We start from the raw sequence: 24541 nt of genomic DNA, 5'->3' as shown, positions 1-24541 counted from the left end.
CTTGGTCGAAATGGTCGTGATGTCACAGTGCGTGAATTTCAAGCGGGGCCAATTGTACTTTGGCTAGTTAACCATGCAACCAATTAAAGGGATGCTATAGTGATGCTCCAAGTAAGTGGGACTGAGTTTAGTTAATTGCTTAATTACCCAATTACCCTAATTAACCTTCTAGTCAGACCAGATAAATAAATAAAACCGAGTAGGAAATTGGTCGAGTTGGGGAATCGAACCAGGGTCTCTGGAGTGCGAGACGAGTACGCTAACCACTCCGCCATGCCAGCTCGATGGTTTGGAATGAACAAAGGCACGTCTACTGGTCTACTGAATGCGGTGTCTCTTCATTCACTACCTTCTTCCTCCCTTCTTTTACGGAGACAGATACATTTGCTTTCCTCAAAAACAAATTTACCGATGAGCAAGGCGTAGAACTGATCGGGCGATGGTGTTCTGTGGACTCCCTGGCAGCGTTGCAAGATGCTGCCATGTCCCACTCTTAGAGGCGAAGCTTAACATCTTAACCACTCATCAGTGACACAAGCAGCAACGCCGCGCTTATGCCTTTCGCCTCACTGCACTTTAGGTCAACAAAGCGCCCCCCCTGAATTTTTTTTGTGTGATGTGCCTCACTTTGCATGGCTCCATTTCATGGTAGGGCAACATGCACAGCTGCACTCAGCATGACTTGCAGCATGGAACATGTGCTTGGAGCTTCCTTCACTAAGCAAAGAGAGCCTGGATATGGACAAAAGCAGTGCGTCTAGCTGCCGATCCATACGCTTCTGCAGTAGGCACCACTGTGCAGTCTACTGCAGTGATGCACAAATCGCGTAACTGTCGCCACCGCTAGCATGGTGCAAGTTGTACTCTTCGCGATTGTAGCAACCATTTGTTTTATTAGACACCTTTAGCATACCGTGTATCGTGTTTATGTTACCGGTACCGGAGTACCGGTAGCCCGCGCACAGCCAATACGCATGCGCAAATTGCCTTGACGGCGCCAGATGGCGCCATGTACCCAGCAGATACGCACGCGCCTGCAGCGTCGGGACCAATCAGCGCGTGTCTCACCGGCGATAGGCGGGGTCCCGGTACTCCGGTAACGGTAACACAGTACACGGTATGCTAAATGCGTCTATTAACTCCGGCGTTCCCCACCAGGGCGGCAGTGGCTGACGGGGGCAGTCCTCCTGAGGCGACTGGGGAGGCAGTGCGCATCTATGTGCCATACCATGGTGCCACAGCAGCCACGACGGACAAGGAGTCGGCTGCCACAGCAGCGGTGGCAACGACGGTGGCCAATGGTGACGTGACGCCCACCAATCAGGACCCCAACAAGATCACCATCCACGTCGACCTGCACCACTACTCCTCCTCCTCCTCCGCGGCGGCACCACCGTCGGTGGCGACCAACAACGCCTGCTGCGACAGCGGGGACAGCACTCTGCGACACAGTGCGGGCAACTCCACCTTCCACCAGGTCACCACCACTGACCTCTAGGGGCGGCCCTGGGTGTGCACCAGTGCACCACTGGGACCACAATGTGAGTGCGACTTCTTGGCACCAAGGAACGGCCTCACGTGGGCTGTGCTCAATTTTTTGCTGAAAATCGGGTCAAGATGATAGGTGTAACGTTAAGAGATCGGAAGGGGGCGTAAGGGGTGAGGGAACAAACGCAGGTTAATGACGTCCTAGTCAAAGTCGAAAGGAAGAAGTGGGCTTGGGCAGGGCATGTAATGCGAAGGCAGGATAACCGCTGGTCCTTAAGGGTAACGGAGTGCATTCCGAGAGAAGGCAAGCGTAGCAGGGGGCGGCAGAAAGGTTAGGTGGGTGGATGAGATTAAAAAGGAAAGGGTTAATTCGTGAGGCATGGGAGAGGCCTTTGCCCTGCAGTGGGTGCAGTCAGGCTGATGACGATGATGATGATGAGAAAAGTCACTTGCATAAATAAATAAATAAATACCGCATGTGGGACAGGGCGCCTGAATAGTCCACGGTGCAGTATTTATGGGGAGCAGTTCATCCAAAGGCAAGACATAGTCGGATGTCTGATCTCAGCTGTCTTTCTCGTTGGCACGAGTAGCATCTTCAGACTTGGGGAGTTTCAGAGTGACAGAAGAATCCTCATGAGCTGCACCTGTTCAAATCCTTTCTTCGTCTGTCGCTTACAAACCTGAAGGCAAGCTTAGTTGGCGAGGGCTGTATACAGGCTTGAAGCTCTGTCCCGACTATGGTGGTTGTATTTTGATGGAGGCAAAATCCTAGAGGTCCGTGTACTTTTGCGATGTTAGTGCACATTAAAGGAACTCCAGGTGGTCGAAATTATCCGGAGCCCTCCGCTATCACATTCCTCATATCCCGAGTCTCTTTGGGACTCAAAATCTTTTATAAAACCACAAAACCAATCTCTGTCTCTTTTGCCAGTGAGATGTGTTTGGTGATTGCGCTTCCTGTGTCCTTCATTTCCCAGAAATTGTCCAAACGGGTCAGGAAATGGCAATGTGGCGGCGGCCTCCCTGGTTCCACATCACTTCAACGATCCTCCGTGGAAGTGGCAGGGATTCAGCGCACACCAGTTTCTGGATCTGACTGAAGTGGTCAGCAGAGCCATCTGCACCCCCCTCCCCCTCCATCATCGAGATCCGCCGTGTGTCGATGCCGTGTGGCTGACAGTTGCAGATTGATGTGGTGTCGACAAAGCCTGCGACAAAGGCTGCCAGCTTTGTTGCCGCAAGTGTGTGCTTTTTGCACCTGGTATCTGCCAAATGGAAAGCCACGCGTAATACTGGGCGAACGCCCAATGGAAGGGACACAGATGTGTGCAGGACCTTGGTGTGACAGCTGCTTGCTAGAAACACGGGTGGTACTACGCCCTTGGCGTCACGAGTAGCTCCAACGGATACTAGGGAGGTCGGAGCACGAGGGATGCAGTCTGTAGCGCTTGCCGTGGAGTTAGGTGTTCTCCTTTTCCGGCTACAAATAAATTGCTCATGCAGAGCCTAGTCTTTTCGTACGGAATCCTCATTTACGGAATCCTCATTTACGGATTCCTCATTTACGGAATTCTGTCCTGCACTCGTCTGTGTCTCAGCCATTGCCCATAGTACTTACCGCAGCAGCTGCATTGTGAATCCATCGCAGCTGGCTGTGGCAGCCATTTTCTCTGTGGGAGGATGCATTGGCTCGTCGTGTCTGCTGCCTCAAGCAAATGTGTTTAAGCAAATGTCAAGCGGTCCATTGTCAGAGTCACCACCCGGCCCATTCCTGGCGAGCACCATTAGGCCTAACAGCTTATGGGGGGCTTTATCCTAGTTTAAAGTGACCAAATGGAATGGGCCAGAGCACGATTGGTACTAATTGGAAACCAACTGGGTCTTGCTGGATTCTACTTGTTTCCACTCGTTTATTTGGTGCACTGTGAAATTGGTCAGCTTTGCCATTAACCGGTTTGCAAATTGGACCATTGGCACCGCACACTTCGTCACTTGGGTTGGCTGGAAGGTGTGCAGGGAAGGTTTGGCTTTTACGGGTCGCACTCAAGTCAGTCCGGGTCATCGGGGTTGGCCCGTATTTGTTTTCTTTTCTTTTGCGAGTCACTCGTGTTCATACTCTGTTGCAACGAGAGTTTCCCCATCTGTGCATTCACACATTGTCGGTGAGAAAAAGGCTCACTGGTACAAAAAATTTGCGTAGTTTTCATGAAGAAAAAAAATTGTTGTTTCAAGGGTAGTGCCTTGCCCTATGTTCATTCTAATATAGGCTTTCCTCTACGTACTTCAATGGTCATGGCGTTAACTTTCTTTATCTTGCTGCAGTCATTCAGTCTCAATTGCCTCATCTGTTTTAACTGTGCTGCTGTTACTGCCAACTCACCTTGTTTGTTTCGTGTTAAATTTCCCACAAGAATGACGTAATTGGGTTGGTAGTTTGGCCTGGCTTTTGTGTATGACTGTGACGACTTGGTTGTGCTCACGGACTATTCTTAGGTGTCTGTGTTGATTTGAACCTTTGGCGATGGGGGACAAAGCAGGTTGCAGCAAAATTGCTTGTATTGTTGTCTGGACTGAGCAGGCATGTGGCGAAAATTTGGACCTGGCCTTGCTGTTGTAAGGGTTTCTTTTTTTTTTGTGTCGAGCTTCTTTCTTGTGCCAAATCTTTTGTTCTTTTGTGTGCATGCCTCTTTTGTTTTTTTTTACCTCCTCGCAGCACTAACGTGTTGATGAATGCTCTTGTGTGTTTTGACTGATTGTGTTTACCGAGTTCCCCGCCCCCCAACTGCACGTTGCGAAGAACGTTGTTGCAAATGGTGCAGGACTCTTTGTCTCAGCTGGGGCCAGTTTTGTCACAGTGCATTTTTGAGCAACCCGGCAGTGTAAAACGGGAAGTTTTGTTACGGTGAGCGGAAAAGTTGGTGTGAATCTTGGTACAGTAAATTGTAGTGAGGGAATAAGCGCAACGGTTAATGAAGGGATGGTCACATTGATGGGGGAACATGTTTGAGCTTGAAATTGTGCAAGGGAAAGAGAGAGATGCCTAGATTTCTGGATGGCCTTCGCCAGTTGCCGTGCTGGTGGAGCTGTGTGTTGACATTTCCGGTTGAGCCGAAGCCCTGCAAATGTTTCAGGTCTGAGTCACCACCCAGAGTGGAGATTGTTGGTTACGCCACTCTCAGAAGTAGGAAAAGGTACTTCAGATGGCAACACTGCTGGCTAGCTTGTGGGCCAAGTTTTCTCGCACTGTTATGTGTTTAGTGCTGACTCTCATTACCAGGCACAGTACTTCGTTATCCTTTGGCGATGGTCATTTGAAATGGGCCACTTTCTCTACTGACATCAAGCTAGAAAGATTGGCCAGGCATGAACGGCACAGTCTTATGGCTAACAAGGCAAAACACCTGTTTGCTATTACTTTGTCCATATTCTGCTGTGTTAGTTTTTTCCTAGCAGCCATGAACCAACTAGCCCAATCCAGCAATGCTTAAATTGGCACCTGGCGGGTGCTTCAGCCATCCTGCCTGGTGGTGAAGTGCTTTTTAATTCCCCGTTTGTAATTGCAAAGCTAAAATCTTACTTCTGGACTGAGACAAGCTCTGCAAGCTGTTGCAGTGATGAATAAGGTCCAGCTTGAAAATGTTGCCTTTGGGTGAAACCAGGGCGCACATTAGCCAGCAGCCTAGCCAGCCATGAGAAGACATGGCTGAAGACTGAAACTCCCTTTCCTTGGACGTCCATGGGACGTCCAAGGAACGCCCAAGGAAGTTTTAGTGCCCATTGGGTGCCTGACACAGTCATCAGTGCACTGTGACAAAGCTCTGAAACTCCCTGGGATGTCCTGTGTAGGACATCCATGGGACGTCCAAGGAACGCCCAAGGGAGTTTTAGTGCCCATTGGGTGCCTGCCACAGTCATCAGTGCACTGTGACAAAGCTCACCTTCCATGCGCACAAATATGGGTGCATGCACACAGTGTGATGGGCTCGCATGTTGCCACCGAGTTCGCTGTTGTCATTGTGACAAGTGTGCTCGCTATGCTCTTGGCACCCGTACGTGGCTCGCTTGATGTTTCTGTCCGCCTTTGGTTTCTTCAAATACTCCTGCTGTGGAGGGGAGCCTTTTTTTTTTGCCTGGGTGCCTTGTTACAACTCTTCTGTACTTTATTTTATTCGTTGTGTCTTGATTTTCCCCGCTCTGCAGCAGCTAGTCCTTTTTGGGGGTTTTCCGTTTGGTGGTTGCCGGGTGTCGTTGTTGTGTCCCAGCAAATGCAGAATGGCTGCTGACCGGAGGTCTTGGTTCAACGTGGTGGGGACAAAAGCAGCATGCGTGAAGGTTGCAGCTAGGGAAAAAAAAAAAGAACGCATGCGCAGGATGTGGGGATTGGTGCATCTTCACTACTACTTGGAAATCTCCTTCAAAGTCGTGGGTGCGGAAACAACCCTGGATTAAGGGGGGACACTGGTCTTGAAAAAAAATTTTTATTAATGAAGTCACAGTTACGAAACCTTCAGGGAATATGTATTTTTGTGTGCCAATTCTAAATAGGTCATTTAATTTCATGTAAAATGATTCCTTGAGTACTTAAGCACTTTTTATGCTAGTATTTTGCGGAGAGTTTTGAAGAAAATGTGCTGCAGGAAACTAACTGAAATGTATGCCATTGGGTTCTCTTGACACCAAGGAATGCAATAAGGGTGAAATTGTCTTCCTGCCTATCATAGAACTTAAGTTATAGAGTTTTGAAGTTGTTGCTTCAGAAATGAGAAGGAAAGTATTATTTCTGTTTCTGAAGTGGCACCTTCAGTACCCCATTACTCAACTTCTATGAGAGCCAGGATGATAATTTCACCCTTATTGCATTCCTTGGTGTCAAGAGAACCCAATGGCATACATTTCAGGGAGTTTCCTGCAGCAAATTTTCTTCAAAACTCTCCGCAAAACACTTGCATAAAAAGTGCATAAGTGCTCAAGGAATTGTTTTACATGAAATTAAATGACATATCCAGAATCAGCGTACATAAATACACATGCCCTGAAAATTTCATAACTATGACTAAATTAATAAAATTTTCTTTTCAAGACCAGTGTCCCCCCTTAAGCGTGGCGAGACGACGCTGTTGGGAAGCAGGCCTCAAGAGAATGGTGTAAAACTTCACGAAGGCTGGGCTGTCTCTGTTACGTTGTGTTGAACAGTGCAGCATGAAACAGATGGGAACAAAAGAAGAGGAAGATCTTTGATGCTTCCTGTTGTCATGTCCGTACGTGTTTTTATTTACAAAGTAGCGAGAGCCAGACTTCTGACCTGTCAGGCCGTAGCTTAATGCCTCGCGGATCGAGAGCTGTGAGGGGTTCTAAAGGAACGTGTCGGCGGACCACTCCGACGGAAAGGCCTGGGGATCGAGCTATTTGTGGCTCAACTTTGGGCCTTTTTCCAAACCACTTTAATCAGGGGAACTTCTCTGCAGAGGGATCTGGTTTTTTTGGCGAGTAGTACACAAGTTGCTGACTGTTAGAATGCCAGTTCGTTGTGTAAGTTGCAGAGATACACAATTTCAGCTTGGCCAGTGCGAGTGTCCTGCATACACTGGCCACTGTTCTACTGCGAGGAAAGTGTTGGGTGCTGGGGTGATGAGAGAGAACGTTGGGGTGCTTTGTAGTTCATTGATGTGGGAACAGTGGAGACATATCTGGAGGGCTGCTAGAGAGATGCCCATTATTTTGTCTGGCACGTACTTAACTACTGCGGCGTCTGGTCAGCCATGTACAGCTCGTAGAAATAGAGGTAGCATGATCCTTCGGTTTGTAGCTGAACTTCATCTGGCCCCGGGTTGTTAGGGCTTGCTTGGTTAGAGAGATGTAAATTATGTCAGTAACATTGAAGACCATGGTGGTACCTTTTTGGTACCTTTTTGGTACTATGTTGGTACCTTTTTCCAGGGGCAGTGTGGAGTGCAATCTCCAAGCTTCTGCTCTGGCGCGTTTGTTCTCTCAGGGAAGCTGCAGCATCAAGGCTGGAGTTTGCCATGTGGACACTCTGGTGCTTTTTGCATCAGCGTGAGCGGGCGTAATGATTGAACGAAGAGCGTAGGACTGCGATGGCGCACAGAAGAGATTAGTATGGGTGGTGCGGGTGAGAGCGACTGAATGGATGGTGGTGTGCCACCCATCCTGTCTTCCCTCGCCTTTTGTGTGCGCTGTTTCAGTGCTTGCATTCTTTGTTGATTCGTTATGTATGACCATCTGGCCCCCGAATGTTAATGGTGAGAAGAGGCATCACACCTGGAGGCAGATGAGCAAAAGCTGTTTTTGAAAGCACGCAAACATTAGGAGCTGACAGAGCAGAAGTGGAGGCGTTGCCCATTCTTGCAGTCGTGTGCTTTGTGAGCTTTTGCGGGAATGGAGACAGCTCACAGGAGACGTATCTCGCAAGTCGTGAAAGTGCTTAGCCCCTGTGTGCCCACCATCACTCAGAACTAGCTTAGACGCAAGAGGCCCAGGTAGATGTTGGCCTGTACCAGTGCAGCCTGCTCCATTCGAATGGAACCCCAGTGCAGTTCTAGTGCATGCTTTACTGTCAAGTGGGCAGGTGCACATTTCTAGTGGAATCTGTGTTGGAAACATTCTCATTTCTCTCATCAGTTTCTTAGAGCCATGCAGCACAAAAGAGTGAAAGACAGTGCAAGAAAGCTTTGTTCACAGAAACGCCATGCGAGCATTCGAGCATGTTGTCTTGTCCGTGGTCAAATAAGAATGGCATACTACGTACTGAGCAATAACAGGTGTTCACCAGCTATGCTTACTGAGCTGCGGATTGGAGCTGCGGTTTGGCTAGTGTGACAAGCTACAGTCAAGAGAACGTGCGAAGGCATGTGCAGTCACCTGTCTCTGGCGTTAGCCCTCATCTTTAGTGAAGAGGTCGCGCTGATCCTGTTGTGAGTTCAAATCTGTCGAGCCTGTCAATTCTCCAGTCGCCCCTGCTGTGTCTAGCTGCCATGAATCCGTCACAAATGGTAGGGTTTATAGCTCTGAGCGTTGGTTGCCCTTTTTTATTTAGGTCTGTGAAGTGCCACCCACTTATCTGTGGCCCTCAAAGCACTCGCAAAGGGCCGTAAAACCACCTGAGTCAAAAGAAAACCTTTTGCAATGGGCCATAACACATTTGGAACCACTAAAAGTGTGAGAATTGGGCCTAGCTCGTTGTTCGTGGTGGTAACAATACGCTAAACTTCTTTTACTGACAGTCTTCTTTGTTCATAAAAAGTGTAACACATTGCTACCATAATTTAAACCAGTGTATAATCTGACTGGAACCAACAAATTTTCTATTGCTTCCAATTGTGCTTTGGCCCTTTCCTGATCATTTTTTCTTTGAAGCGAATCCCTTGGGACATTGTCACTGTGCCTGTTAGGCACTGAGATTGGAATAATACTGAAACTTTCCCTTTGACTCCGGCATACTCTTCATCTAAAGCATTTCTTTGTGGCATTCATTGTTGAAAAGAGTGGGAAAAACGATGCCTGTTCCACGGCACGCGCAGAAATGGAAAACTGGAACGCAGTGGAAAAAGCGTGGTTTCAGTTGCTTCAGCTTTCTTGCTGAAAAACAAAATAAATACGCTGGACAGCGGCTGAGCTCAAAATCCACCGTACGCATTTTTTTGTGCTCACACTGTATGTGCACGTTTGTGACCCACTTATGACTGCCTTCCTGGCAATAGCCTGTGTGCTGCACTGACATGCATCGAATAGTAATGCTACCCCCCGTACAGCTAGTCTGAGCCCCCAGCAGTCAGTCAGCCACACATGAGAAATTTCGCATCTATACTGCATTTCATACTGGTACGAGGGGAAACCGGTGAGAAATTGTGCTGTTAATATCTGGGGTGTCTCAACATTCTCCTGTGGTGGTTGGAGGCACTGTTCTTTTTTTTAACAGTGTAGTCATGGATAACAATCCTAGCACGGCCGCCAGTTGCTTTATCATCTTCCCAAACGTATGCGCTTCTTAGAAAACACAAGAGGAGAAAATGATATACAGCACAGGTGCAAGCTTTCAACTGTGTGTTACTTATCGAAGATACTGTGAAGATATATGATTCTGTCTATGTATAAATATGCCCCTTCGGTAAGTAATAAGCAGTTGTAAATTTGCATGTGTGCCGTATGCCGTTTTGTCCTCTTGTGATTTCTAAGTAGTGTATACGTTCGGGAAGATAATTCATGGGATCAGGAACAAGCCTGGAAAAACGCTCAAAATGCCATGGAGAGCCTTCTTTCTGCTGGCAGTGAACAAATTTTGGAACATGCCACGAATTGCTGCAGAGGACTGCAGTCGCTGTTCACTCTGCTGGAGACGTGGCTTCTCTATCTGGACACTGTACAGGGTCCGTCAAAAGTTCCCAGGCCACATGGTCCACTTTTCATCGATATATCCTGGCACTTGAGATTCCGATAGAGCTATCGAGGTTCTCAGATGGTAGAACGATCCTTCTTCTATTCTCTACAGATATTTTGAGCTTCGAGGGTATTTCAACAGCCCGACTATGCTGCTCAAAAGCAAACCCTGTGGCCTTGGAACTTTTGACGGACCCTGTACATTCCAGTAGTGCAATGAACAGGCTTTTTTCTATTAATGAAAAATTTTGGAAGCTTCACCAAGTAGCCATGTTTAAGAAATGCAGTATCAAAATTATAAAAATTGTGTAAGATTTGAAGGCGGAGAAAATGCTGAGAAGACTCACTCCTACCGACAGTAGTCTTGACCTTGAGACTGAGAATGAAAAAGCAGCAGCACGTCGGAGCGTACGAGTCTCGCAGCTCTGCATAGTGCTGCTTGTGAGAAACCACGCTGGTAGATTTTGAAACTGTCTACGCTTCTTTGAATCACAGTGCAACTTTGTTAAAGTTCGTTTAAAATAAGTGCGGTCACTGTCGCACTGGCACCATGCTCGAGCAGCTGTTTGGCTTTATACACAAAAAAAGACAATCGATTGGGTGAGCTGTCAGTGAGGATATTCTAGTGCACAGGCCTTCGTCGTCATTGTGACCGCCTTTTCCGCGTCGATCGAGGCCTGGTTTCTGGTGGAGGTGTACTCTGTTGATGGAGCACTCGTATGCCGCTGGAGACGGACATTCATTATTTGGTGGAGGTGATGCTTTGCCTCTACGAACTTCATGCGGAGGTGTTGAAGAATGGCACACCCCAAGGAGGCAAGTTTTGCCTTAAATCTCGCTGCGCGGAGCTTGAAAGGCATTGCAAGCACCACCGCAATCGGGTTGCCGCCTACGTTCCCCCAAGGCTCACGTGATAGCTGCAAGGCTCATCACAGCACCGCAGCCAGCTGGTCGTGAAGCAAATAAGCGTTACTCTGTGCCGCTTACACCTGCCACATGTTGGCAGGTGTCTACTGCGACGCATCTTTAGCACATCAAGTTTCCTCAGCTTCAACAGTATGTCTTTTAGAGCACCTGGATGTTTTCTCTTCAATTCCTGCTGTACATATATACATATATGTGTGTGCGTGTTTAGCAGCGGGGGCCTTGTCCCTGTCCCCAGTTTAGCGCAAGCCGTGCATGTAGATTGAGACTATGGCCATGCAATACTTCTCGCTCTCGAGTCCCTCCCAAGCAAATGTCCTCTTTGAGGGCAAGCAGCACGACGGCACGCTAGGTGTGTCCGACTGATCAAGGGCGCCGCAAATAAGCCGGGTTTCGTGGTGCGGCACCCCAGAGGATACCAGGTGTGTCTGCACTGGCAGAGTGGTGTCCCGCCCTTGGACAAGCAGCTAAGCAACTCGCAGACGTAACATGCATTCTGGTGGTGCCAACTGACGTAACGTCTTTTGGTGGTGCCGTGTTTGTGCCAGTCAACAAGCACCAGAACTGCACTTTGTTCCGATTGCCATGGGACTGCTGTTTCAACTCCAACACGAATGTTATTTTGTCTTTGGACTATGCGCTGACTTATCACTACTGTTGCAGATTGGTTTGTAGTTGCACTGGAAAGTGCATTTTTTTTAGTAGGGAACCTTATTTTGGGGAAGCTTCCCCAAAACATGTTGTCATCAGGGCCTGACAAAACAAGAAGTCTTCTTTCGTGTGTTGGTATGATCTGTTGTTTCTAGGTCACAATGCTTAGAGTTTCAACGTTCTCGCAAAGAGCTGCTTTCATCTTGTGGCAGGGCATGCAACTCCAGCAATACTTTTGGGCACGCCACCTGAGTGCTTGCCACATGTGCATGTTGTAGCAATGCCCAATGAAACCAGTATCTGGACCCACTCTGGTGCTGCCTGTAGTCTCGATGCTGGCAGTACCATCTGGCCCCTTGTGGAGGGTGTTGCATAAACATAACCTTCCTTGCATAAACTAACACTCATCATTCACACTGTTGTGTGAACTAAGAAGGTAATGCACACATGAAATTGATGACCTGCACTTGAGTGTTTCAAAGTGAGCCAAATCCACCTTGATAAGTCTACCAAAACACAACACATTGGAAGCTGGTCCATGATATGCTTTAAGTGCTAGTTATGTGGCCCATTTAATTTTGATAGTATGTTGCAGGAAAGCTCTATAGGTGGGCTTGCAATTGCAATTTTTCTTCACTTAAATTTGGTCCTGGATTTGGCTCATTTCTTGGAAAACTCATTTTATTCTAGACTGGCATTGGCGGGCACATCAAATTTTGCAATAAGTGCGTCGAAGTTTTGGTATGTGGATTTACTGCAGCACATGGAGCTGATGTTGCGAGAGTTTGGCCGAATGCGGGCGCTGTTTTTGGCAAGTGGTGATTGCACACCCAGAGTTGCCAGAGTAGCGCTTGGGCAACACTCACAGTTGGCGCCTTGCATCTGTCTGCCCAGAGCTGCCTGGCTGTCTACATTCAATCCTTGCTGCTCTTCGTGCCTGCGACCTGTGTGAGTTACGGAACCCTTGTATGTGTTGCGGAACCCTTGTATGTGACCCTTGTGTATAGCTTCGCTATGTACACCTGTACATAATACTGTGGACTGATCAATGCCAATGTAGAATCGCTTAGAAGGGGGCCCAAGTGTGTGTGCATGCACATTCCGTTTCTGGTTTCCGGGCTGCAGAGTTCTTGACCCGACTGCCATTTGTGATGGACTGCCGGGCACCAGATGAGCTTTGCCCACCTCTCTTGCATTGTGCACCACGTTTACTGGGCCTTTTCTCTTTCGTTTCATTTCTTTTCTTGGCCTCATCAACTTTGTTACTTTGATGCATTGACTGCACCAAAGGTGTAGCTGGCTTATGCTCGGAGTAATGATGTGTAAGTGCTTACTAGTGAATTTGGGAAGCAGGTACTATGATTGTAAACATGTGAGAGGGTGTTTGATTTAACACTTCCTAGTGTCAGTAACACTATGGAGCAAATTGGTAATCTGGAGCTTAAGTTTTTTTCATTTATGCACGTACGAATTACAGGAACCTTTCATTCGTTGCTACTTTTCTAGGCTGGACACTGGGTAGCTCCACATTGCGATGCTCCCTTGTCAAGTGGCCGAGGCTGCATTCAGTGTTACTATGTGGACGTACTTCCGACGTATTCAGGGAGCACAAAAAGTGGCCATTTTACGTAAAGGCAAGGTATTCCGTGGTGCATATTGCCTCACTGTCACATGCACACAACGGCAAAGCCATCTGTGCCCGGCGGCCGGAATAGACTGTGTGTGCGATCAGTGCACGTCATTTGAGGGGTATTTACTTTTCTTTTGCCTGATGGCCTGTGTTTGTCCTTTAATTAACTCGAACTCGCATGGACAGCCGAATACAGTGGGGAGCTTTTTGTGTGTGTACTGTAGATAACAAGTGAAGAATTCTCTATACATAAATGTATATGTAGAACCTTTTGGTACTAAATAAATTAATTTTTATAATGATCGTGCACTTTCCATTTCTCATTTGTTTCATCCAAGCTTGATAAATGAGGACCATTACTCGAGACGGAAGTGTGTCCCTACGTTGGCAAATAAGACCGTTGAAGCGATTCAGTTGTTTCCGAACATGATTGACCTGTTCTTCCCAGGTGAGACACTCTGAGAAGATAACTTATGCATTTTATGTTTCGCACGATTGCAATTGTTGTGCCTCCTAGTGATAGGGTGAAATTGATGTGAACAGTTTTGTTTCTTGTTCGGAATAAGACTGCCTTCTATGATTATTTCTTGACCACTCGTGAAGGTACTCCAGAAACTTTTTGGCTCGCGAAAATAATTCGGCTTCTGTGCTACCCAACAACCGTGCTGTAATATCATCAGCAAAGCCCACAAGGTCAACGGCACGGGTAAGCAGGGGTAAAAAAGATGTCATTGATGTAAACAAGGAGTAATAAGGGCCCCATTATGCTGCCCTGGGAAACACCAGAGAGAAGTGGCTCAAGGCTCGATAACTTGTTATTGTGAGAAACCAATTGTCTGCGATGAGCTAAGTATGATTTGAGCAGAGACAGTGACTCCCCTTATTCCGTAGTGTTCCAGTTTTTGCAGCAGCAGATCATGGTTAAGCAAGTCGAATGCTTTTGAAAAATCATCATAAATGGCAAGGACCAGGCATTTGTTCTCAAAGGCTTCAATTATTAGTTCTTTGTGTTTAATCAAAGTTGTCTGTCGATTTTTTAGGTCTAAAGCCAAACTGTTGGTCAGATAGGACACCATGCTTGCCTAAAAATTGAGTTATTCTGGAACACAATTTTTCCTAAACCCTTCGATAACACAGGCAGGATCGAGATGGGCCGGTAATTTGATAAATCTGATGTGTCGCCTCCTCTTTGAATGGAAATACCTTTTGCGACTTGCATTTCTGTCGGAAAGATCCCTGTAGCGAGAGCAATGTTGTAAATGTGAGTTAACGGTGCAGCAAGTAAGTCAATAATAAACTTAACAGGTTTTATGCGGAATCCGTCTTTGTCCTCTGCACTGCTACATTTTAGGTTACTAAAAACTGTTAAGACTTCAGCTTCAGTTGTGGGGAAAAGGAATATAGACTCTGCAACAGTTGGTGTTTGCAAAGCGTAACCCGGAGTGGGTGCGGTGGAAGAGAGTAGGGATTTTGTAATACTCGAAAAATGTTCATTAAATGCATTTGGTCATGCAAACCGATGGCCTGTTGTCACAGGAGGCATGGCAGCCCCTCGAGGTAGAAGGAATCATAGCTTCAGGCGAAAGGGAAACCACAGACCTCATACAGTCAGGTGATACAGAGCAAGCAGTGGGAGAGACAGGGGTACGTTAATCGCCCAGACTTCTCTACGCGATGAGTGTCGCGGATCTCCCCGAGAACACTCGGGCCGAAAGAATGGGCTAGGCAACAGGTGTACCCACACAGACGCACATTTAACAAAACTAACAAAACACAGAGTACCAATACACATGGGCCAGGAACACCCAGTCTACTAGCGTTTCGCATTCGTGCTCACGGTTCGGTGTTGCATTGCATGGGTCCAGTCAGTGGCATCTAGGTAGCCAGCATCGAGGTGGCGTTAGAAGTGCTCAGGCTGGCGTCGCTGGCGACGTTGTTGGCTGCTTCGTACAAGCTCCCGGTCCAAGTGCCCGTGGCGGCGATGCTGGCGATGTTGGCGTAGAGGGCACAGCGCTGGAGGCACCCCTGGCCGTAGCAGGTGGTTGCGTCAGCCGTTGACTCCGTTGAACAGGCTCGGGAATGGCAGGAAGCCTACGGTGCGACGCCGTAGAAGTTGAGATCATCGGAGCAGTAGCCGGAGTTGTTCTCTTGCAGCCGGGGTGTTCCTGACCCACTGGAACCTCCACGTCTCTGTTCTTCCCGGTGTGGTAGCGACTGAGAGAAGGATGAAAAGGAAAGTGCACGGACCTGCCAACTGGCTCAAGCCAAGCCACCACCGCTGGCACGTGCAGATAGAAGAGAGTTGAAAGATAAGAGGACAGAAAAAAAAGAGAGTAAAGGCGCGCGTCGCAACAACCGCGTCCGCCGGGACGGACACTTGCTGAAATCGGGCTGCGGCCGAATGCCTCAGATATATATTCCCCACAATGTTGTTGTTGTTGTGACTGAGAGAAGGATGAAAAACTACGAGGAACTTTAGCGGCTAAAGTGGTGAAAGGCGAAAGCCTGAGTGCTGCATTCTGCTACGCGATTGTTCACTTTACATTTTGTTGGTGCATTAATTAACTCCCAGTCAACCACGGATATCCGTGGTATATCCGAGTAAGGTCCGAATCTCCAGTGCCAGGCTGGGATGTCCATAGGGCATGCCTACGTATGTCCATATTCGGATATACGCATCGGAGATTCTGTGTATGTACGAGGGACGTTCGTTTTTGGATGGCTGGCGGACATCCGCCGGCGGATGTCCGAGGAGTATCCGTAAACATCCCTCTTGGGATGTGAGCTTACATGGCATGCATATATAATTTGTTTTCCCTCAGACGAACATTTTAAAACAAATTCTATTTTGCCAATGCCAAAATTCACACAATCACATTTCTACCACCAACTAGTTTAATATTCAGATTGATTAAGATCACTCAACTATGGTGTTGATGTTAAAGAACCAGAATTAAACGAATCGCTTGGCTTTCTGGCGCCAGTGCTCATAATTAACGCCCTTTTATCCTGCAGCACTCCTTCGAGGTAACCGAGGCATGTAGCCATGCATGCTGCCTTCCATGAAAACAAACCCTAATAAACTCCTACCAGGAGCCGCGGCAGAGCGGTAAGCCTAAAAGTCAACCCAATCCAATCTATCAGCCAAGCCAATATTTGTGGCGCGATGGTCTCGTTGGTTTTCGTCGCGTGGTGCTCCTTTCGACCTTTACTTTTGCTGCAATGTGCGGTTTGTTCGCTCTGTGGTTGCTTGGCTGTGCTACAAATGTGTTGTGTCATCGGCAATTTCCTCGCTGGCGTCCCAGAACCCTCCTCGCAGCGCTGCCCCTCCTCCTCCGCTATCCACCTCGTCCTCTTTTTTTCTTTCACAGCTGTTGCGCTCTTCGGTAAGGCAACCTGCAATAGCCAGGCGGCGCCGCTGTCGCGCTGCTTACAGCGCCGCCACCATATGTTTTTTTGGTACTGGGTAGGCGGTCGCTCTTTGCGGCGTGCATGCCCAGTACGAATTTGAAAATGTCGGTTGTTTTATATTGCGGATTCAAGCCTATTGATGCCATCGATGTGTATTTTCGGCGACCGGAGCTCTAAAAAGGATGTCGCCTTTCCGAAAGCAACCATGTGCACTCAGTGAAGGAAACAGACGGCGCTGAAATTTCGGCGAAGTGTCAGTCTCAGCAGGGCAAACACGTGTACGACGTTCAACTTGTGCATGTACAGTGCATGTGTAAGCAACCGTCTCGCAGCTTTGCATTGGTAACTGATCTGGAAAAAAGATTTTTAAAAACATAAAGGGACAAAATTTAGATGCACGGGACCCGTGAATATGTGAATTTTTCCCGTAGCGTGTAATCGAAAGCACAGTAAACAGTGGTGGGTGTACAGAAAGAATTGCATCTATCGAGCCCAGACTGAACGTCCAAGCAACCACACAGTCAGCCTCTTTATGACTCCCACGGTATCCAGGTGTTTACAGCTGAATTAAGGTTGTTAATAATGTTAGGGCAGTTTCATGCATGACCTTGCTTGTCGGGAGATAACCGGGATGCGTTTCAATGGTACTCTTTTCACCACGGACAAAGTGCTTTGAACATATTTTTGTGTTGTCATTTGGGCTGCAGTTGGAGAAGTCTTCACCACTCAAATACAATGCAACCAAATTTGTATGACACACAGCACTGCAAAATCAATTCACCCCTTAGACAAAGCATGCAAATCTGCGCGAGACGGGCAAACACATATGGGAACGACATACGGGAGTGGGACCTGAATTAATCACCTGCGATTCACCCCGCGAGGCGTGCTGCCTTTAATTCATGGTACCTCGACACGTACACGCTAACGTTGAGCGCACGTACTTGAGTATACCAGTATAGGACAAAACCGCGACCAAGAGCCCTGCTTTCGAACGCGACGAATCCTGATTTGAAGACCGTTGTTCTGACAGAACCAGAAAAACGGCTTCTTAACGCGGGAGCGCGACCGTAATTCGGCGATACCAAGCAAGAGAACTACTAGCGGCGAATTTAATGAAAGCTCAATATTATAGCTTCATTCAGCCGCTCCGCATTTACACTTTTTTTCTCCTCTTAGCTTCACGTGAATTACAACACCAGTGCAACTTTCTTGACATGACACACTGCGACGATCCACTTCAGTCGCCGGGTTGACCCGTGCGGCCTTGCAGGGAAACGAAACAGCTTCACGTCTCCGTTCCCTTCTCGTGTATGACAGTCCTTCCCGCAACAGTATCTCCGGTTGATTTTTTTTCCGAGTGCGACCGACAGCCATGGCGTAGGATGGCCGAGGTAAAGCTTCCAAAAATCCGCAAAACTGCGCAACCTCGCTGTTTGCGCCTTCCTCGGGAAGCGGAGCCGCTCGGGCCGCGCCGAGCTGCCTACTCAGTGCTTGTCTCTTCGGCCACGAGACGGCGCCACATGTACCTGCAAACTACACTGCAGGTTGCCGGCGAGTCTGCCTCCGCGCACCGCGAATCTGCGCGTCTTCCGGACCGCGCTGTCTGTGTTTTTTAATATTTTTCATGCTTCATAGTTTAATTTCTTTATTATTTTGTTTCTTTTCATATTTGCATTTTTTTATTTGTTTTATTGCACTCACGAAACCCGTGCGTTCACTAGATCTGCCTTTATTCTTGCTCAAACCGTGTTCGTGACGGAATGGCAGCGACTACCCTTGAAGTGCCAAACGCCCTGGTTCGATTCCCAGTCTCAATAAAGTTTTTTTTTTCTTCGCCGGAACTCGAACACACTTGCTAGCATTCCCTGCTCGCGACAGTATGAGGCAATAAAGGATTTCGCCTTAATAAAGCGATTCTGCTCGTATTTTCTTTCACAGCTGTTCTGCTCCTGGCGAGCTTCTAGGACAGCCGGCTCGCGATTGTCGCGTTGCCCTTCGAGCCATTTGTGTGGCCGGCACGTTCCTCGCTCGAAGAAGGCGACTGCGCACGTACTTAAAATGGCGTTAAATGGATTTACACGACGGTCCGTTCGCCCGCGGCCCGCGCACTACCTGGTCTCCTTCCGTGACATTCTCTCGTATTACCGAGACAAACGAAGGGAATGCGCACCCCCTGCTCCGTCCCTCACCATAGCGCAGGCTGCACATTGGCGACAACTACAAACCCGGACTGCTCAATACCCAATACTGCTGCATGCCCGATACCCAGACCAATTCTCGTCATCATGCAAACTTTTGCAGCAAACCAGGCGCCCCTACGATTTACATCATTGGCAATAAACGTTTCCACCACCACCTACGTGCTCATGCGTCAGCACACCATTGAGAGGCGCGCTGACCAGGCCGCGGTCCAGAAGACGCGCAGATTCGCGGCGGCGGTGCGCGGAGGCAGACTCGCCGGAGGAATAAGACCGAAGAGCGCAACAGCCGTGAAAGAAAGAAAGAGGAGAAGGGAGAAAAACAGGAGGAGGAGGGGCGGCGCTGCGAGGAGGGTTCTGGTAGGGTGCCTCGATGCGCGCACCCTCTTGGAGGGTGGTGCCATTCTTTGAAGGGGCGAACGCCGCCTCCGGAGCGGCAGCGGCCATTTCGCTCCCCACGCGTCGCCGCGGCTGCTTGGGAGAGGCACGTGCGCGGCGTTTTCTGGGACAAAATGCCCGGGTGTTGCGTGCCCCAGTGCACGAACCACTCACGAAATGAGTGGAAGATGTACCGGTTCCCTAAAGAACCGAAAAGACGGCTTCTCTGGCTCGTAAAAATCAAGCGCGACAAGTGGCAACCCACGGACCGCTCGTGTGTATGCAGCGTAAGTTATGCTTCTTCTGTATTCGTAGTTATTCTTTCATTTGCATGCTTTATACCGTAGCGTTTGTCAGTCTTGTATCCTAGATATCTGGCGCATATGCTTGCGTGTTTAACTCGTTTATTTCTGGGCAACACGACATGCTTAGTTCTTATAATCTCTTGTTGTACATGTAGTACTGCGAGCGCGTAAAGATGTGCGCTCTTTGCTACCGGATCCTTGTGCAATTTCTTTTTTGTGCGCAGTGGAACGTAAGGGGAGCTCTAAGTTACCTTTTATGCTATGACATACAGAGCGCTTTGAGGAATTTTCTCGGCGTTGTATTCTTGTGCCGCTGTCCAACTCAGACGGTGTGCGTGCGTGCGCGCGCCCGTTTGTGTGTGTGTGTGTGTGTGAGAGAGAAAAAGAAATGAGGCGTATGACCAAGCAAGACGCATGTGTGGCCATGACAATCATGTCAGGACTCGTTATGACTAGTTTACTAACGGCTAATTGGTAGTTACTGCATGTATAAAGGCACGCTTAACTTGGTGATCGATATGTGTTTTGTGATCACGCTTGTCTAGACATTCGCTTTTCTTTCCCCATTCGATGACCGGTGAATTATCTGAACATCTGACTGGAGATGAGTGACGAGGATTTCATGACTACGGAGCCCTTTAACAACGGAAATTTCTTAATGGTGATGACAGGATCAGACGAAAGAGAGCTGTTTCATTGAAGCTCCACAAAATTTGTGGACAGCATGATCGAAAGCGGGAAGTCGTGAAAAATCCAGGATTGACTTACAGCATTGCCTTCTTGCGCGCACATATATGAGTGCAACGTTTTATTTTTAAAGGAATTTCTTAGCTCACTGCCCATGTTCCACCTAGCAGCAAAGGCAAGAACCTTTAGTATCTTAACATGGGAAGCACACATCTCTTCAGTGTCCAATAATTTCCTCGCACTCTCCCCGTTTTTTTTTTTTTTTTTTCAGAAAGAAGTCGACGGTCTTTTGCCTCTTTCTTAGTATATCTTAACAAGCACCTGAATTTCACTTATAACTGTTTGGGCATATCCCTGTTTGTGTTACTTATTTTTAGCTGTTTAGAATGTTAGTGTGAAGCCCTCTCAATTTAAACATTAATAAGTTTGTCTGATCATTGCATGTTTCTGTGTTACAGGCACATTTTGAAGAAAGCGCCTTTGAGCAGAATAGGGCTGACGGGTGGAAAAAATTGAAGCCCAATGCTGTGCCAACGCTTTTTTCCTTCAGAGGTATAATAAGCCACATATTTCTACATTAACGAAAGTTTGCAACGCTTCTTTCCTAATCCTATTGCTTCTTTCATTCTTAGCCTGATTGTTCTAACTTAGTACTGTAATGACCGGCCATTTGTAGACTCACGTGGAGCGATTATTTTTTTTTTTCATCATACTGCAGACCCAGTGAAGGGTCCTAGCAAGAGGGGTAACAATTTCAGAACAAAACACAAAAGCATAAAGTGCAAAAACACGAACATAAAATTCACACAAATGTTTCTTCAGAGAATTAGGCGGCTCACATTACAGTAAGACTCTTCATACCTCCGGTCAATAGAATAGCTCGTTTTCATTTTTTACAGGGAGGTAAATCAGCCGCGCCTTCCGCCCAGAAGCATGATGCTGACAATTTTGCATTTTATTTAATTTTATGTCTAAACGTAGCAAGACTTGGAGCATGCTCGTTCGTAATGATAAAATAATGCACCATCTGATTTGCAGCATGTGTGGCCTCTCTTTTTTCAGCGATGCCTAAGCACAGGAAGCCGCCAAAGGAAAGGTTACAAGGGGTGCCTGCGGCAGCAGAGCAAAGGGGCACTCTGCAGCATCAACAGAGTGCTTCTGATACCACATCAACAGAAATTCAGGACCAATACGTCAACGACATGGCTGATATGCCACACACGGCAAATCAAGAACTGCAGCCATTGCCCAGTGACGACAGGGAGACGGCTCAAAGTCAGATGAACAACTCACCTCGCCCAAGTTCCATTCCAGAAACTTCAATACCCGCCACAGATGATTCCCTGCAAGTTGCCTGCGCACTTCGTGCAACCCGTGCAGAGAAGTGCAGTAACAGCTCATGTGCTACACTTAATAAACAGCTAGAGGACATGAAGAAAAAATACGCGAAACTTAGCGAAGTTCACAGCAAAACAAGTGCTACAAATAAGTCAATTAAAAGGAAGCTTCAAAAAATGGAAAAGGCCAGCGAAATGTTACGAAAAAAACTGAAGTTCCTAAATCAAGACCAAATGCGAGCCCTGTCTCGGAACAGCAACAAAGGTTCCACCTGGTCGTCCAAAACAATTAAACAAGCCCTTCAGATCAAATTTGCGAGTGGAACTTCAGGCTACGAAACCCTAAGAAGACTTGGGTACCCACTGCCTTCTAATAGGACTCTTGTCCGTCGTCTTCAGGGACTTAAGTTCCTACCAGGAATCTTAACTGAAGTGATTGACGTTCTCAGAGTAAAAGCAGAGGGCATGGAAGATATTGAAAAAGATTGTGTGCTTTATCTCGATGAAATGGAAATTGCACAAGGGTATGACCTCGATCGTGCTGAAGACATTGTGTTTGGAGGGAAAACATTTCCAGCAGTTCCAGATGAACCTGCATGTCATTGCTTAGTGTTTATGGTCGGAGGATTGAACACAAGGTGGAAGCAGGTAATCGCATACCATTTTACAGGAAGCTCTGCCGACGGGGGTCTGCTTAAGAGTTTTGTTCTGGAAATCGTGCAGCTTTGCGCTGACATTTCTCTTAGAGTGCTTGTGGTAACCTCTGATATGGGAGCGTCCAACAGAGCTATGTGGCGCGAGTTAGGTTTTTCTAGCCATAGGAATTCTAACACTGTGTGCTCAATCCCTCATCCGATGCTTCAGGGAAAGGAACTCTTTTTCACTGCGGACGCGGCTCACGTGATAAAAAATATCCGAGGTCAGCTTTTAAACTCTATTGACTTTACGCTGAGCGATGCAACTGTCTGCCAACATAGCTTACCCTCAAACAAAGTCAAGCTGGAGCACGTGCGCGCTGTCGTAGAATACGACTCTAGCAAAGAGCTGAAAATTGCACCCAAACTTTCTGAAGCTCATGTCAGCAAAGGCCACTTCACAAAAATGAAGGTCGGCATAGCAGTTCAGTTCTTCAAGGAATCCCCAGCCGCCATTCGTTGCCTAATAAGAGAGAAAGTGCTCGAACCAGAAGCTGAAACCACAGCATGGTTCCTGGAGCTCATCGCAAAATGGTACAAACTGATGTCCTCACGACATCCGTCAGTTGCACTTAGTTGGCAAGATATGGCAAAGTACCATGAAGCCTTGCACATGTTGCGCCTGGCAGTGGACACAATTCAAGGCATGCAGATGGGCAGCACATCCCAGTGGAAGCCCTCACAGGCAGGTCTCATGATTGCAACAACAGTTGTCCTTCGTTTGCAAGATATTGTGCTTAAAATGGATGGCTACAAATCCTTTCTCACCGGGAGACTGCTACAGGACTGCCTGGAGAATCTTTTTTCTGTTGTGCGTCACAGGAAACCCGTTCCAAACGCGTATGACATGAAATGTGCTTTGAAACTTGTATGCGTCAGTCAGTTTTTGCACACACCAGCAACCTCAAGCTATGAAACGGATGATTCTGAGTGCCTGCTTGATATGATTTCACAAGGAAAAAAAGAGTACGTTGGAGATGTTGAAGAGGAAATTGACGATGGGGAAATTCTGTTCATTGAAGCACTGACTTCAATTGAGTGCAGTATTTTGCATCATATTGGCGGATTTGTTGTGAAAGGAATTTTGAAGAAAACGAACTGCGAGCAGTGCAAGGCTGCAATGCTTGGCTCGACGAACCATGAGCATGCATATTTAACTGCACTGAAAGAGTACGTCCAAGATGGTGAGAACTTGTGTTATCCGAGTGGTGCGGTTATGAGCCTTTTTCAATCCTGCGAAGAGCACTTTAAAGGAATCACGTCCTGGACAGACAATCTGTTCACCCTTAAGTCCCCTCTAAAGGCTGTCACAGAATATTTAAACAAGAACACACGATTCACTATGGAGGCCTGTCAGCAACACAAGGATTCTCTGGCAAACATACTGATATCAAGTTATGCAAGAGTACGGCTACGCATTCACCTGCGTCAGCTCGAAGCTGCGAGAGTCAATAGGCATGGAAGCAAGACATGCGCTGCAGTTAATTTGCAGTGAGTTGTAGCGCTTGTTTTTGACATTTTAAGGTTTCCGACCAAATAAACAAGCTATCACATCGGAAATCGCTAATTATCGGATGCAGTTTCTTTTTTCATTGTTCAGAAACCGTGTGGCTGCTTTATTTTAGCGGCATCGATATCTGATTTATAGTAGTGAGCAGTTTACATTATATTGCTGCATAAGATATGCTAAACAGGGCTTATAGTCCGTGACTGCGTGAGTCAAAATTTAATGCTATAGAAACCATATGTGTGAAGCACCAAGTAATCTGGCATGTATTAAAAAGTTTGTTTATCTCCATCTGCATATCGAAAGTAACGCGAAAGAAAGGAAAACGAAATTCAGAATAGCTATGGGAATGCTTTTCTGAGCATAAAATAGCCGTAAAGTACTATATTGTGTAATGTAAAATGAAAGAACATGCCTATATGTATACTCAAGCTTAACACAAAAATGTTCCAGAAGTCGTTTATTTTGTAGTATTAGCGAGTAATGCTCCGCAAAAATTATAAATCACGTTTGAAACTACAAAGAAACATTAAAAGTGGCCCGGATGTGTTCGCTGGGCGGTATATGGCGCTCGGCTGCACGGGCGCGACACAGCCGCGGCGGCCGAGTTTCGATAGAGCTGAAAAACACAGTGCCTTGTACTAGGTCGATATCGGTGCATGTTAATAAAAACCTGAGGTGGACGAAATTTCCGATGTCCTCCACCACGGCTTCATAACAGCCGATGTCGCGAAATTACAAAAACCGTGAATGTGACACTGGCTGGCTCGCCGCCCTTGGCTGCGTACGGAGCGGGCATCCTAATGGCGGACGTCGTAGCAGACGACGCGGTTGTCTCCACCCTGCACGGCGGCGGCGGGAGGAGCGCGCGCATCGAGGCACCCTAGGTTCTGGGACGCCAGCGAGGAAATTGCCGTGTCATCTACGCGC

General features: G+C 47.5%; 2 protein-coding genes across 4 annotated transcripts in view; both read left to right on the top strand.

Moving 5' to 3' along the window:
* LOC149326745 (USP6 N-terminal-like protein) overlaps positions 1-6024 on the top strand; it is a 102154-nt gene extending 96130 nt beyond the window's left edge. For 2 of the 3 annotated variants that reach the window (XM_089562858.1, XM_089562857.1), the window contains 2 exons: positions 1159-1541; positions 2469-6024. In XM_089562858.1, the coding sequence (XP_089418984.1) occupies positions 1159-1498 (340 nt within the window). In that variant the 3' untranslated portion in view covers positions 1499-1541; positions 2469-6024. Of the gene's footprint in view, positions 1-1158; positions 1542-2468 lie in introns of those variants that run through there. The other variant, XM_089562859.1, reaches the window with a different exon arrangement.
* Positions 6025-19099: 13075 nt separating this feature from the next.
* Positions 19100-24488, top strand: LOC149326744 (uncharacterized). Its single transcript, XM_089563849.1, has 3 exons — positions 19100-19367; positions 20531-20624; positions 21135-24488. The coding sequence occupies exons 1-3, from the start codon at positions 19215-19217 to the stop codon at positions 23597-23599; spliced, it is 2712 nt and encodes a 903-aa protein (XP_089419975.1). The 5' UTR covers positions 19100-19214; the 3' UTR covers positions 23600-24488.
* The last annotated feature ends 53 nt before the right edge of the window (positions 24489-24541 follow it).

The sequence above is a fragment of the Amblyomma mixtum genome, chromosome 10 (genome assembly GCF_055824585.1).
Source record: "Amblyomma mixtum isolate Tamu chromosome 10, ASM5582458v1, whole genome shotgun sequence".
Lineage (NCBI taxonomy): Eukaryota > Metazoa > Arthropoda > Arachnida > Ixodida > Ixodidae > Amblyomma > Amblyomma mixtum.
Note: the sequence above shows the minus strand (reverse complement) of the source record. Positions and strands in the feature narration are given on the sequence as shown.